The following is a 16,203-nucleotide window of genomic DNA, read 5'->3' as shown; positions in this document are numbered from 1 at the left end:
TTTTGGAATAATCTACCAATTTCTCTAAATGAAACACTACAGATTTGCATCGAAGCGTTTTTATGATAGTGATTTTAATCACTTTTTTTTAGAAATGATTTGTATAGCAACATGTTACCAAAAAATTCATTGCCACACGCAGGTTGGAACCTGCAGCAACCGTACGTCGATACGCTGAGATGAAAAAATTGGCTATTTAAGCTAGTTCAAATTTCAAAGTTATTTTTCTGGGCTTAAAAGAAGTAAACAAATTTAAATAAGTTTAACTTTCCATGCTATATTAATTTGAATTTATATAATATTTATGAAAATCTGTACTCCCCTTGTCAGGTATTTTAAAATAAAATAAAATACAAAACCCAGAATTTTAACACAAAAATAGCATATTTTTGCATACGGTAGTCATTTTCACCATAAAGACAAGTCCAGAGGTCAAATTTTTTTTTTCAAATTAAAGTATATTACAAAACCTTTAATTTAAGATATATATAAAAGTATCAGTCTTTCCGGAACATTTTCGAAAGTTTAGTTGAAAAAGATAATTTTTTGTAAAAAAGTTACCATTTTGAAACCCTTCCTGTGGGCTGTCAAAGGATCAAATGTTCATAAAAATACATAAAATGATAGGTAAATGTCTAAGGTATCTATAAAAAAAGAACCTAAATTGATTCGTTCATTTTTAAAAAAGTTATGGCAATTTTAAGTAAAAAAAATAGAAAAAATATCGAAAATTAGCGATTTTTAAATTTGTAATTTTTTGGGAGATTTCCCCTGTTTACGGGGAACGAGGGCGTTTTTTTCTATTTTTGAGGGTAATGCCTTCAACTAGATCTACTAAATCATTTTTATTGTATATTAAAGGCCATCAGGGGTACTATAATATGTAAGCAGATTTGGCAAGGTTCACCGGTACAAACTAACTGAAGTCATAACTGGTTAAAAGTAGTGGTTCGTGTTAAATACCCCTATTGTGATAACTAGGGTCTTCGGGGTTATTAAACCCACGATCTTGGCAGATCCATGGAAAAAAAATGAAGCAACAGATTATTGACATATTCAATATTTTCATTTTGTTCAGACATTTTTAATGAACATATTATTCTTATAGCCACATNAGACATTTTTGATGAACATAATATTCTTATAGCCACATGCAATGTTAAAAAATTCATGTAAATATCAGGTTTAAGAATAATTTTTAAATTAAATAGCTATGTCTTCCCATGGATTATACCACAAATTCTATAAGCCAATATGATTTTTTTTATAAAAACAAATTATTCAAACAACTAAAATAAATTTTTATCCGAGCGAAATTCTAAGACCGACTACAAACCCAACCCAACCGACATTTGGTCGCAATAAGACTATAATAGATTTTTATTGCCTATATGGAGAAAGCTAGTTAAGCAACTTTTAATTTTTAAAGGCGATTTTTTTCACTTTGAGCGTAATATCTTGTACTAGTTGTGATGTTACAAGAAAAAAAAAAAAAAAAAAAAAAATTAATCAAAATAAAAAACAAAAAAAGAGCGTTAGTCAATTTAATACCTTCTCAGCTTCGTTCGTAGCTAAAATATTCCTGAATTAACTGAAACTGAAGGGTTCTAGTGTTGAGGTTTATTATCATAAATTTCTGCCTTCTTAGACAGTAATTTATAAATAATAATTAATTACTATGGTTACTTTTCTCCACATTTGTTTATAATACATAGATATCAATATTAATTTTTCTAAAGTGGTATAAATCAATGAACAAGTGATATTTTATGAAGATAATGAAATCGAAGAACACATTGTACATGAGTTTACGTAAATGTATGCGATTTTTTAAGAAAAAGAATGATACACCAGGTAAAGTATATTTGAAATTTATCTACAAGGGGAGGTCATGATGATGGGATTACCGATTTAACTAATGTGTAGGTCATACGGTTGGTAACGCGTATGTCTCACGCTCTATAGATCGGGTTCGATTCCCGGAGACATTTAGCATTTTTTTTTTAATTAAAAAATTTTTTTTACTAATAACAAATGTCTGTAGTAAAAAAAGAGTAAAGATAAACTATAGTATATACACAATTATAACAATCAGATTACATTTAAAAATCAAAATCTAATAATATAATTTTTGACTAATGTTGAGCAAAAAAAAATATTATGGTGCTAAATGTTAAACACTAGGCACTACGAGACATACTCTCCCATAAATATCGCGACACTGTGTGGACGTGGCATAATTGAGACAAGTATAGATTATATCTGACAGTGATTAAAATCACAAATCATAAGAAACTTTTCGATGCAAATCCGTAGATAATGTTTAATTTTAAGAAATTGGTGGATTATTCCAAAAGCAAAATCAACTTATATTTCATTTATTATTCCTAATAAACAGCCCTACATATAATGGCTATTTGTAACATAATTGTTGACTAATGTTGAATAAAATAATATTTGTTATGTCGAATTAAATGCTGTTCGTTTATTACAAAGAAAAATTATTTTTAAAATAAATTGGCTATAGAGTCTGTATTATTATCCTGGCTATTATACTGAGCAATTTATTATCATTTTTACGATTAATAAATCTCTGAAATTACCGTGGATTAGTTTTTCAACTATTCTGCGTTTTTTTCAAAATGTTAATTATTACAGTTTTTTGACATTTTTTTACAACGAGCTCTCAAATTTAAAAACAATGATAATTCAGTTGTTTTAAAAATAGTATATGTGCTTTATTATTTTCATCAATTAGAGTGAGCAACTCCTTGTTAAACTAAATAGAAAAATTATGTTTACTAACATAATATAGCGAAAAGTTATTGTGTAAAACAGTATTAAGAACTGAATAAAATTGCCCAATGAAAATACATTACTCCAGTGTATTAAATTGAGCGATCTAACAATAGTGTCATAAAAGGCTTTATAAATTTAAAGTGTTTATTTGACAATTAGTTTTAATGGGGCTTTCTAAATTTAATACAGGATGGTAATGACCCATAGATACTAGATACAAATTTTCTAACTGATAACTTGTATTGATAACAATTGTAAGAACTAAACTAAGCCAAATTTTTTATAATATTTATAAGATTATCTTAGCATTACTAAAAGGTAAANTATTTATAAGATTTTCTTAGCATTACTAAAAGGTAAGTTGACTAATTGAAAAATTTGTTTTTAAAAAAGCGTATTATTTTAAGTAAAATTATGATTCAGGAATCTTTTTTTTTAATAATTTTAACAATCACAGTTGTTAATTNTTTTGACATTTTTTTACAACGAGCTCTCAAATTTAAAAACAATGATACATTATTTGGCATGTGAAATATATTAGATAACAATATAACAAATACATTATGTTTTCAGTCGTGATGTATTGGATTATATTGTAATAATTTTTATAAGTCGTTAACCTATTCATTTTTTTTAGGGTCTTCAAAGTGTTCATTAGTAGAAAAAAACACTTCTACAAAAAAAAATACCCTGGAGGCTCTATTAAAGACTTTGGAAGTAATGAAAAATGTAACAGATGAAATAAAAAATATAAATATAGAGATCCAAAATGGTTTAAAAGAAATTAAAAATACCTCGAATGATATCAAAATAGCTTTAGAAATAGTTCAAAATTCTACTGATAACATTAAAAAAGATTTGGAAAACTTGATGATAAGTTCCTATAAAAATGATGCAAATACCGATATAGCCTCTGAATCACGAAAAAATGAGGAAACTATTATAATGGGAAAGATTGAAAATGGTAAAAAAGTTTTTGTATTGAAATACAAAATTTTATATTCTAATCCTAATTAATAGTATTGATATCCACAGCATTCTGACTTATGACTCACGCGACATTATTTATTTTACTCAAGATGTATTGGGTTATATTTTCATAATTTTATATGTCTAACTAATTCGATTTTCTTAGGGTGTTCCAAATGCTCGCTAGTTGAAAATGACACAACTCCTAAAAAAAGTACTACAGAGGTTTTGTCAAAANTAAAAAAAGTACTACAGAGGTTTTGTTAAAAGATTCGGAAGAAATTAACAATGCTTCTGAAGAGACAAAAAACAATTCAGAAGTTACCAAAATTATTTCAAAAGTAATTCGAAATTCTGTCGACCAAATCTTACAAGATTTGGAAAACTACATGGGTTCCTACAAATATCACGGAATGATTGATTCGGATCCACCCTTGAAATCAAAATTTACATTGAACGATCATATTAAGATTGATAATTTAACAGCTGCTTCTTCTGATATAGCGTCTGTATTTAGAGCTGAGGAAGCTAATATAATGGAAAATAATGAGACTACTATGCCTTGTCGGTTAGAAGGATATATTTTAAATTATCCAAATGATATGATGAAAGGTCGTTTATATAATTCATTAGATGGACTACACTACGAATTCGATTTAGTATGGGAATTTTAACTTAAAATTGTACTATATCATGAAATATTTTAATTATTTTTGTTCTAGGATGATATAATAAGTGAAAAATCTTTGATTCATTATTCCAAAACAGTACGGTTTTCGTTATCCTCATCAACGCCGCCCCTTGCAATCGATGTTGAAATTATGGGCGATCGTGAAAAAGCTTACATGGAAAATAATCGCCTAGTTGGATACCTTGCTTGGGTTTATAAAGATAATCAACATGGATTGGTATCATCACTTTTGAATGGATTGCGATACGATTTTTTATCTGTATGGAATCTTATAATATTTATAGTACTAAAATCATAATTTATTTTAATTATCTAATTTGCTTATTAGAAAGATATAATCTCTGCATTTGGATTTTTAAAAAGAGGAACGATTGTTACATTTCGTCTGGATGCATCCATTGATCCTCCAAAGGCTATCAAAATAAAAATAAAAAATGAGTTAATAAAACCTCCTATCATTACTGGCCCAGTTAATGGATATATTAGATGGTACAATCATAAGGCTAAGCGTGGGTCTATAGTTGATACCCAAAACTACCAAACGTTTAGTTTTGATTTAGTATGAAAGTTTAATCTAATAAGAAAAGTACTTTTATTGATTATAATTTTACTTTATTATTTTAGAAGAATGTCTTTGGAGACGAAAAAAACATATCTTATTATAAGGATGTAATATTTAATATGGGCACTGTAGGAAAACGTCACATTGCCTTAAACATTATAGTCAAAAATTAAAAAAAAAATATTGTTGCGTAGTATAAATATTGAAGTTATGTATTTGTTAATAAAATATTTTACGAAAAAAACAAATTGAGTATATTTACAATAACATACAATGTCACTATATCACTAACTTTTGGGAAAATTCCGCTTTCCATAGAGGATGTAATATTTTGTTATGGGCATTGTGGGAAACGTCGCATTGCCTTAAACACTCCAGTAAAAAATTAACAAATAAATATTGTTATGTAAAATAAATATTTAAATTTTTTTTTGTAAATAAAATATTTTATTCAATTAAAAATTTGTATACTTACAATCATATACAGATTGATCAGTTTATGATTAAAATCTCAATTAGTGACAGGTTATAAATAAAATATTTTACTTTTAAACAGTTATTTTTCTCGAAAAATTAGATATATAATGATATTTTATCTTTTTCTTCTCTACTAAAGGCCTTGACTTGTCTTTGCAAGTCTGGTTTTCTCTGTTAAAAGCCAGTCTTTTCGTGTCTATGTATCGACTACAGTCAGCTTGTCTTATCGTTTCCTTTCCTCGGTATAAATATTTAAGTTATGTTTTTGTCAATAAAATATTTTATGCGAAAAAAAAAACAGTATATATATATTATAATATGCAGAGTTATCCTTTTATCATAAACCAATCAATTACTGACAGAATATATATAATTTTTTTTTATTATTATTAGTAAATTATTGTTCTCAGGTATTAGCTACATGATACTGTTTAAGCTCATCTTTTATGCCTTGTAAGGATGTCCTTTACACCTCATTCTTTCATTTGTTGTTTGGTGTGCCTCTACCTTTGTGTTCATTTATTTGTCCTTCAAATATATTTGTCATAAATGAATTGTGCCTCAGTAGGTGACCCTTTATTTCTTTTATGGTGTTTAACAGATTCCTTTTTTCCTCGTATTTTGTTTAATATATCTACGTTACTTTTCATTTCTGTTCAGCTAATTTTCGACAATCTTCATGCATATCCACATTTCCATGGCTTCCAACTTCTTCTTATCTTGTTCATTGATGGTCCATGTTTCACAGCCATATAATAATACGCTTTAGACATAGCATTCGACAAAATATTTTTCTCGCCTTTATATTAAGTTTTTTGTTTGTAAGTCGTTCCCTTTTTCGCATAAATGCTCTTTTTTCCATAGCTATTTTTGTCTAATTTCTATAGATGGTAGATCCATTACTAGTAAAATATTAGTAAAACTAATTAAGTAACTACAAGAAATTTATTAGAAAATTGGAGAATCGAATTAAAAATAAAAGAGGATAAAATAAAATACATGGACGTAACTAAGATTAGCATAGAGGGGACATAGTGATATTGGAGATTATAATTTCCGGAGAGTAGATAATTTTTAAAAGCCGAGCATTGTATATTAACAATGATGCAAATAACCACGCAGAATTATAACTAAGATTAGCTGTGGAAAACAGATATTATTTTGAATAGGTTACCATATTTAAATTGAAGATTTTATCATAGATGACAAAAGTTACTATTTACAAAGTACTGATAAACTAGTAGTCTTGTATGCTTGTGGATTGTGGGCTACAACAAAGTCTGATGAACTTAAAATGACGAACATTGAATGGAAGATATTAAAAATATCCTCTNATATATATATATATATATATATATATATATATATATTTGTGTTGAGCCGAATGCTTACTGGTACGCTAATTTTCGTCCGTAGCGATGTGTTTTTTTTTAGTTGTGTGCGTTACAACTAATTGTTTTTTTTATATTTCTATTTTTTTTATAGTGAGTGGCCGCTAAATTTATAATGTATTTTGTGATTTTTTTTTATTTATAGGTAATTAGGTACATTGCGTGATGCATGTATACATTTTGGTACAATGTGCATTTTATTCCGGGGTGTCCCAACGTCTTGCAAGCTAAGTTTAACTGTCTACAACCATTCTCTTACTTGGGACGTATACCCGCCGTGCTTAGCGGCAATACCGCGATTAATAGCCGGTGGGTACCCGAAGACGTTCATCGTATTCTCTAATAATAAAAGTGTAGGTGTAATTATTTCTTTTATTAATATCTGTTTTTTTTTTTTATTATTTCTCTATGTTCCCCTTTAATTTGTAGACGAGGTTTTTTGACCGTTCGGTTTTTTGCCTCGTAGTAACTTAATTTTTTTTTGTTTTTTTTAAATAAAGTCCCCTCAATTTAACTTAACTATCATCTTATTTTTTTTTTTGCGTGTTCCATCCTCAATAAACTCGTGTATTTTTTTCCTTTCAAAAATCAACTCCCCTAGTTTATAAGGTACGGGCAACGGCCTTGTATAAGGTCATCCCTCATTATTATGGTTATGTGACAACTGTCACGAGGTTTTGGTGTACAACGACTATCAACGACTCAACGGACATCAACTTTAATCTTTATTCCTTTTATATTTCTTTTTTTATCTTAAATTGCTTTTAATTTACAATATTTAATTTTTTTTCAAAATCCTACTGTGGTCCGAAAATACATTGTCTCGCCCAGTGGGTTGGCGACCCTTTCTTTTCAATGCGTCATGAAAGTTACAAATTTTTCGATGCGGCCAATTAGTTTGATTTTTTTATAATATTTGTAACCTTTCAATGTTATTTAGTAAAACCTAATATATTATATAAAAAAGTTTGAAAAGTATCAAATAATAATACACGTAGACCTATTGTAGAGAATCCATTTTAATTGTGTATTTTATGAACGACGTATATTATCGAGGTAATAAAAGAGCGTATTAATTATTAAAATCTGATACATACATAAATATAATTAATCGAAATAAACACAAGATACAACAAACAGATCCTACAAACAATTGTTAACACTGAACTGAGAAATTAATACAAGATTAATTCAGACTTTTACGAAAAGAAACATAGATAAGTGCGAATATTATAAATATTATTAATATTTGCGTGTTTTACTCCTTAAAGTTTCACAAATTGTTCGAGCCAGGCGACAAGGCGTCGGGGAGACAATTGGTTCTTATCAGCCGTTTTGTTTGTTTTGATTGGTTCAGTTGGTTAAAGTAAATCATTAAAATTAATTAAGTTCTAAATATTTCAAATGCAGAAACTTTTCAAATACCAAAAGATACTAGAAAATTATTACTATTAATTCTATTAAAGTTATCTATTACGATAAAAATGCAAAAAAATATTGAGCTTTTCTGATAAATTTACTGTAAATAGTATTTATAAAATATGCTAATGCATATTAATCTTAACGATACAATTTTTTTAATTCTCATAAAATTTTCTATTTAATGATGTCAATTTCAAACATGCCAATTAAGCTAAAAGTTATGGTAAAATAAATTTTTATTTTTTTATTATAAACATTTACAAAAATCAACTTTAAACGATTAAAAAAATAGGTTAAATATATCATTTTTTTTATTATTGACACATTAATAATCAAAATCAGTATTAATTTAAAACAATTTTTTTTTTCTATATTTTATTTTTTTTATATGTAAATACTATTTTTTAATAATATTAAAACTTAAAAGTGATAGAAATAGTCTAATTGCACATTTGAAAACATCGCGAAATGTTGATTTAGAATATTATATTTTTGTTTTTGATGAAAGTTCCTTGTAGTATAGTGTATAAAACTTATAACTTTGTTAACTGTTAAACTTTATCAAAAATGACCAAATCAGTATATATTTTTTTATTTAGATGCATGTCTTTATCTATCATTTGGTTTTTTTTTATAAATCTAATCCTTTTCCTGTTCACAAGAGAGATTCAAAATGATAACTTTTTTTTTTTAGTTAAAGTAAATCATTAAAATTAATTCAGTTCTGGATATTTCAATTGTAGAATCTTTTTAAATACCAAAAGTTACTGAGAAATGATTACTGTGATTTTTATATAGCATTGCTTTATACAAGGGCGGTCAAAACTATAAACATGTGTATTGAAACTAGGACATTTTCAATTTAATTTTTGAAAGTATTCCGGAAATACTGACATTTTTATGTATATCTTAAATTAAAGCTTATGTAAAATACTTTAATTTGAAAAAAAAAATATTTGACTACTGGATTTGTCTTCATATTAAAANAAAAAAAAAATTTGTCCCGACGACCTATCTTCTATGCGCAAATGGCTACCGTATTCAAAAATATGCTATTTTTGTGTTAAAATCCTGGGTTTTGTATTTTATTTTATTTTAAAATATCTTATAAGGGCAATACACTGCCTTATTTTTTTGTAATAGACTAAATTGAATAACTTTTTTTTTATTGGTTTTTTTAGATATATAATCATTTTTTTTTTTTTTAATGAAACTTTCACTTTAAAGGACAATAAAAAGTAGGTTCAAAATTATTACTTTTAACATATTAAAAATCAAAATCAATAATTATTTGAAAACAATTAATTTAAAAAATGATATAATACATAATTAAAAGAATTACTAATCTGGGTAAAATTAAGGAAATAGAAGTTGATGTTGTTTTTGTNTTATTTTAATAGAAGTTGATGTTGCTTTTGCAATTATCCATCAATTTTATAAAATTAAACACTATCTACAGATTTGCATCGAAGCGTTTCTTATGATAGTGATTTTAATCACCGTTAAATTAAATCTATACTGGACCCAACTATGCAACGTCTCCACTATGCTGCGAACCCACAGTGCTGGGTTTTTTTTCTTTTAATTATTATTTTATATGTAATTAGTAATAATACAAAAATTAGAAGTATTAGAAAAAGTCTAATTCCAGATTTGAAAACAACGCGAAAAGTTGATTTAGAAAAATACAATTTTTAAGTAGTAGTATTTTTAAGAAGTAGTATTTATATACATCTTTCATTCGACATACAGGTGCGGCAAAATAAGCAGTGCAGTTTTGAAAGTCTATTTAAAAAAAAAGAAGCAACTTATATTTATGAAGTTTATTTAATTTTTTTCAGTACATCATGACATTTTATGTATAAAGTTTTAAAATTTATATCAGAAAGATAATGACCGCCAAGAGTGATACATTGATGAAAGCAATTTCTGATTAATAATACCATTTTGAATTATTATATGAAATTTAGTTATACAATATTTCAAAAACTCATCAAAATTATGAGGTTTAGAATCACCACAATAAACAGCTATAATAAAAGGCTGTGACTCATAATCATTTTGTATTATTAGTCTTATGTTGGTCCAGCATTGGTAACTTGAATTATTGTATAAAGGTAAGCCATCCATACTGAATAACAATAAAATATTGTCCTCAGTTAAATTGTCAGTAATGATATTTTTAATTTTTCTTCTAACCCAAAGTATTTATAAGACCCACAGTTGTACTTCAAACTTTTCATTAATTTTATATTTTTTTTTTTGTTTAACTAAAGGAGCTATAGTAAAAAAGGGCATTGGGCTTGTTTACATATATATTTGGACCATATTAAAATAAATTAGCTATTTACATAATTCGATTCGATTAACAATGAAAGTGATTTTCAGTTAGTTTTTAGCGCTTTACTTACACCAATATTATATTAAGTCAACTAGTTTGGTAGTCAGAAGAAATTTTGTTATCTTTGAAACAGAGTTATGGTCTTGTTTCAGACTTTGGTCAAAGTGATGAGGTGTCCCATGAATCTCTCTCTGATGTATATATTCTTCACAATTTGTGAGAATATGTTTGACAGACTCCAAAAATCTCACATATTGGTGGAATACAATTGTTCATTAAATAGCTGGGTTGATTCATGGATTAGGCGTATTTTCCCAATTCTAAGCCTGTCTATGATTACTTAGTGCCTGTATGATATATCAAGACATGGACATTTTTGGATGTTTCGTTTTATTTCGTGTAGTTTAATCTCATTAATTTTCTATTCTTATTACCATAAGACTAGACATTTTGTATAAATGGTTGATTTGATCTCTTGAATGGATTGATGGGTGTCCTGGAACCCATATTATTTTTATAGATATACCTTTGTGGTTGATTAAATAAACTGTGTTTCAATTAAATTAACCAAAAATTTTGAATTAAATGGATTAGCTGAGAAAATCAGTGAAGATAATTCAGTCTTTGATATTGTTTGCTTGAATATAGTCAAGTGCCTGAAAAATAGCATATATTTCAGCTATATATAAAACAATATTTTGATAACTTATAGGTTTTATAGGAGTTTTCAAGTATAATAGACAAACCTATTCCTTCTTCCATCTTAGACGTATCCGTGTATAATTTGTTCCAGTTTTTCTAACTGTTAACAGTACAAGTCTTCCGTTAGTAAGAATGATTTGAAGAGTGGGTTAATAATGCGTTTCAGACATTATCCTCTGAAAAAGATTTTTCAATTGAGTACCATCATGAACTACAGTTGTTGAGTTAGAAATCTTTTTAGCATCTTAAGGATTAATGTAGATTTGGGTATAATCACTGAAAATATAGCTGAACTCAGTCATGTTAATACCTAATTTAATTATTGTCATATGAGACACAGGGATAATACCAAGGTTTTTAATTGCTTTTACGATAACTTCATTAGGTATGGATGGACAGATGTGAGGTATTAAAACTTTTTTAGCTGGATTGATAAGACGTTGAATTTGAATAAAAATATCACCAATAGTTATGACTCTATGAGACTCTATTATCTGAACAATTATTTCTTTTTGGGAGAAATATATAGAGAAATCTATTATTAGATAGTTTGGATACTGAAACAAAAGTTCCAATTTTAAGAACGTATTCAATTTGAGATTTGAGATATACCCTCTATATTATTAAATACTATTGCATTTCTTTTGGAAGAATAATGATAGTTTTGATGAGTAGTAGCTTTAACATAATTTAGGGAATAGTTTAATTCAGTATTATTGTACATGAATGTTTACATACTAGTGTATTTATATTATGTAATTTACATTATAAGATAAGACACAATATTGCACTTATATACTTTTGTATGAAGATAAAATACGTACTATTTATACTTTTATCTGTATTAGTTTGCAATTCGGAATAGTAGTAGTTTTGGATATTTAAGCTAGTTCAAATTTCAAAATTATTTTTCTCGACTTCAAAAAGCTAGAAAATTTAAATAAATTTAACTTTCTATGCTATATCAATTTTTTATTTATATAATATTTATGAAAATCTGTACTCCCCTTATCAAGTATTTAAAAAAAAATAAAATACAAAACATAAATTTTAATATAAAAATAGCATATTCTTGAATACAGTAGTCATTTTTAATATGAAGACAAATCCAGTAGTCAAATATTTTTTTTTTCAAATTAAAGTATTTTACATAAGCTTTAATTTAAGATATACATAAAAATGTCAGTATTTCCGGAATACTTTCAAAAATTAAATTGAAAATGTCCTAGTTTCAATACACATGTTTATAGTTTTGACCGCCCTTGTATAAAGCAATGCTATATAAAAATCACAGTAATCATTTCTCAGTAACTTTTGGTATTTAAAAAGATTCTACAATTGAAATATCCAGAACTGAATTAATTTTAATGATTTACTTTAACTAAAAAAAAAAAGTTATCATTTTGAATCTCTCTTGTGAACAGGAAAAGGATTAGATTTATAAAAAAAAACCAAATGATAGATAAAGACATGCATCTAAATAAAAAAATATATACTGATTTGGTCATTTTTGATAAAGTTTAACAGTTAACAAAGTTATAAGTTTTATACACTATACTACAAGGAACTTTCATCAAAAACAAAAATATAATATTCTAAATCAACATTTCGCGATGTTTTCAAATGTGCAATTAGACTATTTCTATCACTTTTAAGTTTTAATATTATTAAAAAATAGTATTTACATATAAAAAAAATAAAATATAGAAAAAAAAAATTGTTTTAAATTAATACTGATTTTGATTATTAATGTGTCAATAATAAAAAAAATGATATATTTAACCTATTTTTTTAATCGTTTAAAGTTGATTTTTGTAAATGTTTATAATAAAAAAATAAAAATTTATTTTACCATAACTTTTAGCTTAATTGGCATGTTTGAAATTGACATCATTAAATAGAAAATTTTATGAGAATTAAAAAAATTGTATCGTTAAGATTAATATGCATTAGCATATTTTATANCGTGACAGTTGTCACATAACCATAATAATGAGGGATGACCTTATACAAGGCCGTTGCCCGTACCTTATAAACTAGGGGAGTTGATTTTTGAAAGGAAAAAAATACACGAGTTTATTGAGGATGGAACACGCAAAAAAAAAATAAGATGATAGTTAAGTTAAATTAAGGGGACTTTATATAAAAAAAACAAAAAAAAATTAAGTTACTACGAGGCAAAAAACCGAACGGTCAAAAATTCTCGTCTACAAATTAAAGGGGAACATAGAGAAATAATAAAAAAAAAACAGATATTAATAAAAGAAATAATTACACCTACACTTTTATTATTAGAGAATACGATGAACGTCTTCGGGTACACACTGGCTATTAATCGCGGTATTGCCGCTAAGCACGGCGGGTATACGTCCCAAGTAAGAGACTGATTGTAGACAGTTAAACTTAGCTTACAAGACGTTGGGACACCCCGGAATAAAATGCACATTGTACCAAAATGTATACATGCATCACGCAATGTACCTAATTACCTATAAATAAAAAAAAATCACAAAAAATATATATAACATGACAGTTGGTCTTGCCACATGTCTGTCATGTTGCGGACCTAAGTAAAAAAAATAGAGGCACCTAAAAAAAATTTAATAAAATAAAAAAAACTCGCCACACGTGTTTATGACACGGCGCACTAATAAAAAAAAAAATNAAGTGCTTATGGCACGGCGCGCTAATAATAATAAAAAAAAACAAATTCTGGCTCAAAACATTAAAAACAAAAATATACATTACCAGCCCCGAAGGGCTAAAGAAACCGAAGGCAGGTTCAGCCGACGCCAATAAAAAAAATTACATTATAAATTTAGCGGCCACTCACTATAAAAAAAATAAAAAATATAAAAAAAACAATTAGTTGTAACGCACACAACTAAAAAAAACCACATCGCTACGGACGAAAATTAANTAGTTAAGTTAAATATAAGACGAAAATTAGCGTACCAGTACGCATTCGGCTCAACACAAATATATATATACAAATAGACAAAAAAATGAATAGATAATTTTTGTCACGTTACAATATTTTCGATAAATCCCTGTAGTCGATATCGATGTTCTTAAAACTCACTCTAAACTTGTCAAAATAAAATCATAAGAATATGTCTATCTATATTCAAAATATAATCAACAAGACTGTGAAGGCTCAGCGTAAAACCATGGCTGGCGTAGAGATAGTTAACCTCGTTAATATATATTAAATATTATGTCAACTGCTTATGCGTTACCAAAAAGGCAGGACATAACCGTAAACTTGGCGGGTACACACTCAGAGGATATTTTTAATATCTTCCATTCAATGTTCGTCATTTTAAGTTCATCAGACTTTGTTGTAGCCCACAATCCACAAGCATACAAGACTACTAGTTTATCAGTACTTTGTAAATAGTAACTTTTGTCATCTATCATAAAATCTTCAATTTAAATATGGTAACCTATTCAAAATAATATCTGTTTTCCCCAGCTAATCTTAGTTATAATTCTGCGTGGTTATTTGCATCATTGTTAATATACAATCCTCGGCATTTAAAAATTATCTACTCTCCGGAAATTATAATCTCCAATATCACTATGTCCCCTCTATGCTAATCTTAGTTACGTCCATGTATTTTATTTTATCCTCTTTTATTTTTAATTCGATTCTCCAATTTTATAATAAATTTCTTGTAGTTACTTAATTAGTTTTACTAATATTTTACTAGTGATGGATCTACAATCTATAGAAATTAGACAAAAATAGCTAAGGAAAAAAGAGCATTTATGCGAAAAAGGGAACGACTTACAAACAAAAAACTTTATATAAAGGTGAGAAATATATATTGTCAAAGCTATGTCTAAAGCGTATTATTATATGGCTGTGAAACATGGACCATCAATGAACATGATAAGAAGAAGTTGGAAGCCATGGAAATGTGGACATACATGATGATTGTCGAAAATTAGCTGAACAGAAATGAAAAGTAACGTAGATATATTAAACAAAATATGAGGAAAAATGGAATCTGTTAAACACCATAAAAGAAATAAAGAGGAAAATGTTTAGTCACCTACTAAGGCACAATTCATTTATGACAAATATATTTGAAGGACAAATAAATGAACACAAAGGTAGAGGCAGACCGAGGAAAGGAAACGATAAGANAGAAAGGTAGAGGCAGACTAAGGGATAAAATAATAATTCCATAAATAATATTATTTAACTCTATTTAGTTATAATTATAATTATAAATAAATAAAAGAATCATGTACATTATACTATATTGTTACGAATAATCTAAACAACCTTGACACCCTTACAAAGCGTAAAAAAGAACTTAAAAATTATTATATACAGTTGACACATGTTCAATTAATTTGGTAACACTAGCAGTCTGGTAATTAACGAGGCGCTCTAACATCTTGACTGCCTCTATGTCTATTCGAGTTCATTCGCCCGCGTATCAATATAAATTTTTTCTCTAATTTTTCATTTTCTCTGGTATACTTAGTGCCGTCTCTCGCGGTCCTGTTTGTCATTCAGAAAATATTCAACGTATATGTAACTCCGTTGTACTGCATTTCACACACGCCTATTTCAATTACATTTTGGATCTCGGCATCTTGCGATTCAACTCCATCATCAACATTGCCATTTTGTTTTACACAACCGTTTATCACACGCCCTGTCAATCCATTTATCCTTCGACTAAATTGGCATCAATTTCAAGCTATCCACAAAGCCAAACTGATAAGTATTATTTTGACGTTTCCTTGTAGTTGTTTGTTTAATTTTAAATAATTATTTGTATAGTTTGTACCATTTTGGAATTTAATAATAAGTGCCATCCGCGCAAAGTAT

At 27.3% G+C, this 16,203-nt stretch overlaps 1 protein-coding gene across 1 annotated transcript; it reads left to right on the top strand.

The window, feature by feature from the left end:
* Positions 1–1,525: 1,525 nt before the first annotated feature.
* On the top strand, positions 1,526–5,432 carry LOC126909025 (uncharacterized). The gene is made up of 7 exons (XM_050691387.1): positions 1,526–1,854; positions 3,437–3,763; positions 3,935–3,993; positions 4,026–4,427; positions 4,491–4,718; positions 4,788–5,018; positions 5,084–5,432. Exons 1-7 carry the CDS (start codon positions 1,770–1,772, stop codon positions 5,192–5,194), a joined length of 1,443 nt encoding a protein of 480 aa, XP_050547344.1. The 5' UTR covers positions 1,526–1,769; the 3' UTR covers positions 5,195–5,432.
* The last annotated feature ends 10,771 nt before the right edge of the window (positions 5,433–16,203 follow it).

This window comes from Daktulosphaira vitifoliae, unplaced genomic scaffold, assembly GCF_025091365.1.
Source record: "Daktulosphaira vitifoliae isolate Bord-2020 unplaced genomic scaffold, ASM2509136v1 Scaffold_80, whole genome shotgun sequence".
Taxonomy (NCBI): domain Eukaryota; kingdom Metazoa; phylum Arthropoda; class Insecta; order Hemiptera; family Phylloxeridae; genus Daktulosphaira; species Daktulosphaira vitifoliae.
Note: the sequence above shows the minus strand (reverse complement) of the source record. Positions and strands in the feature narration are given on the sequence as shown.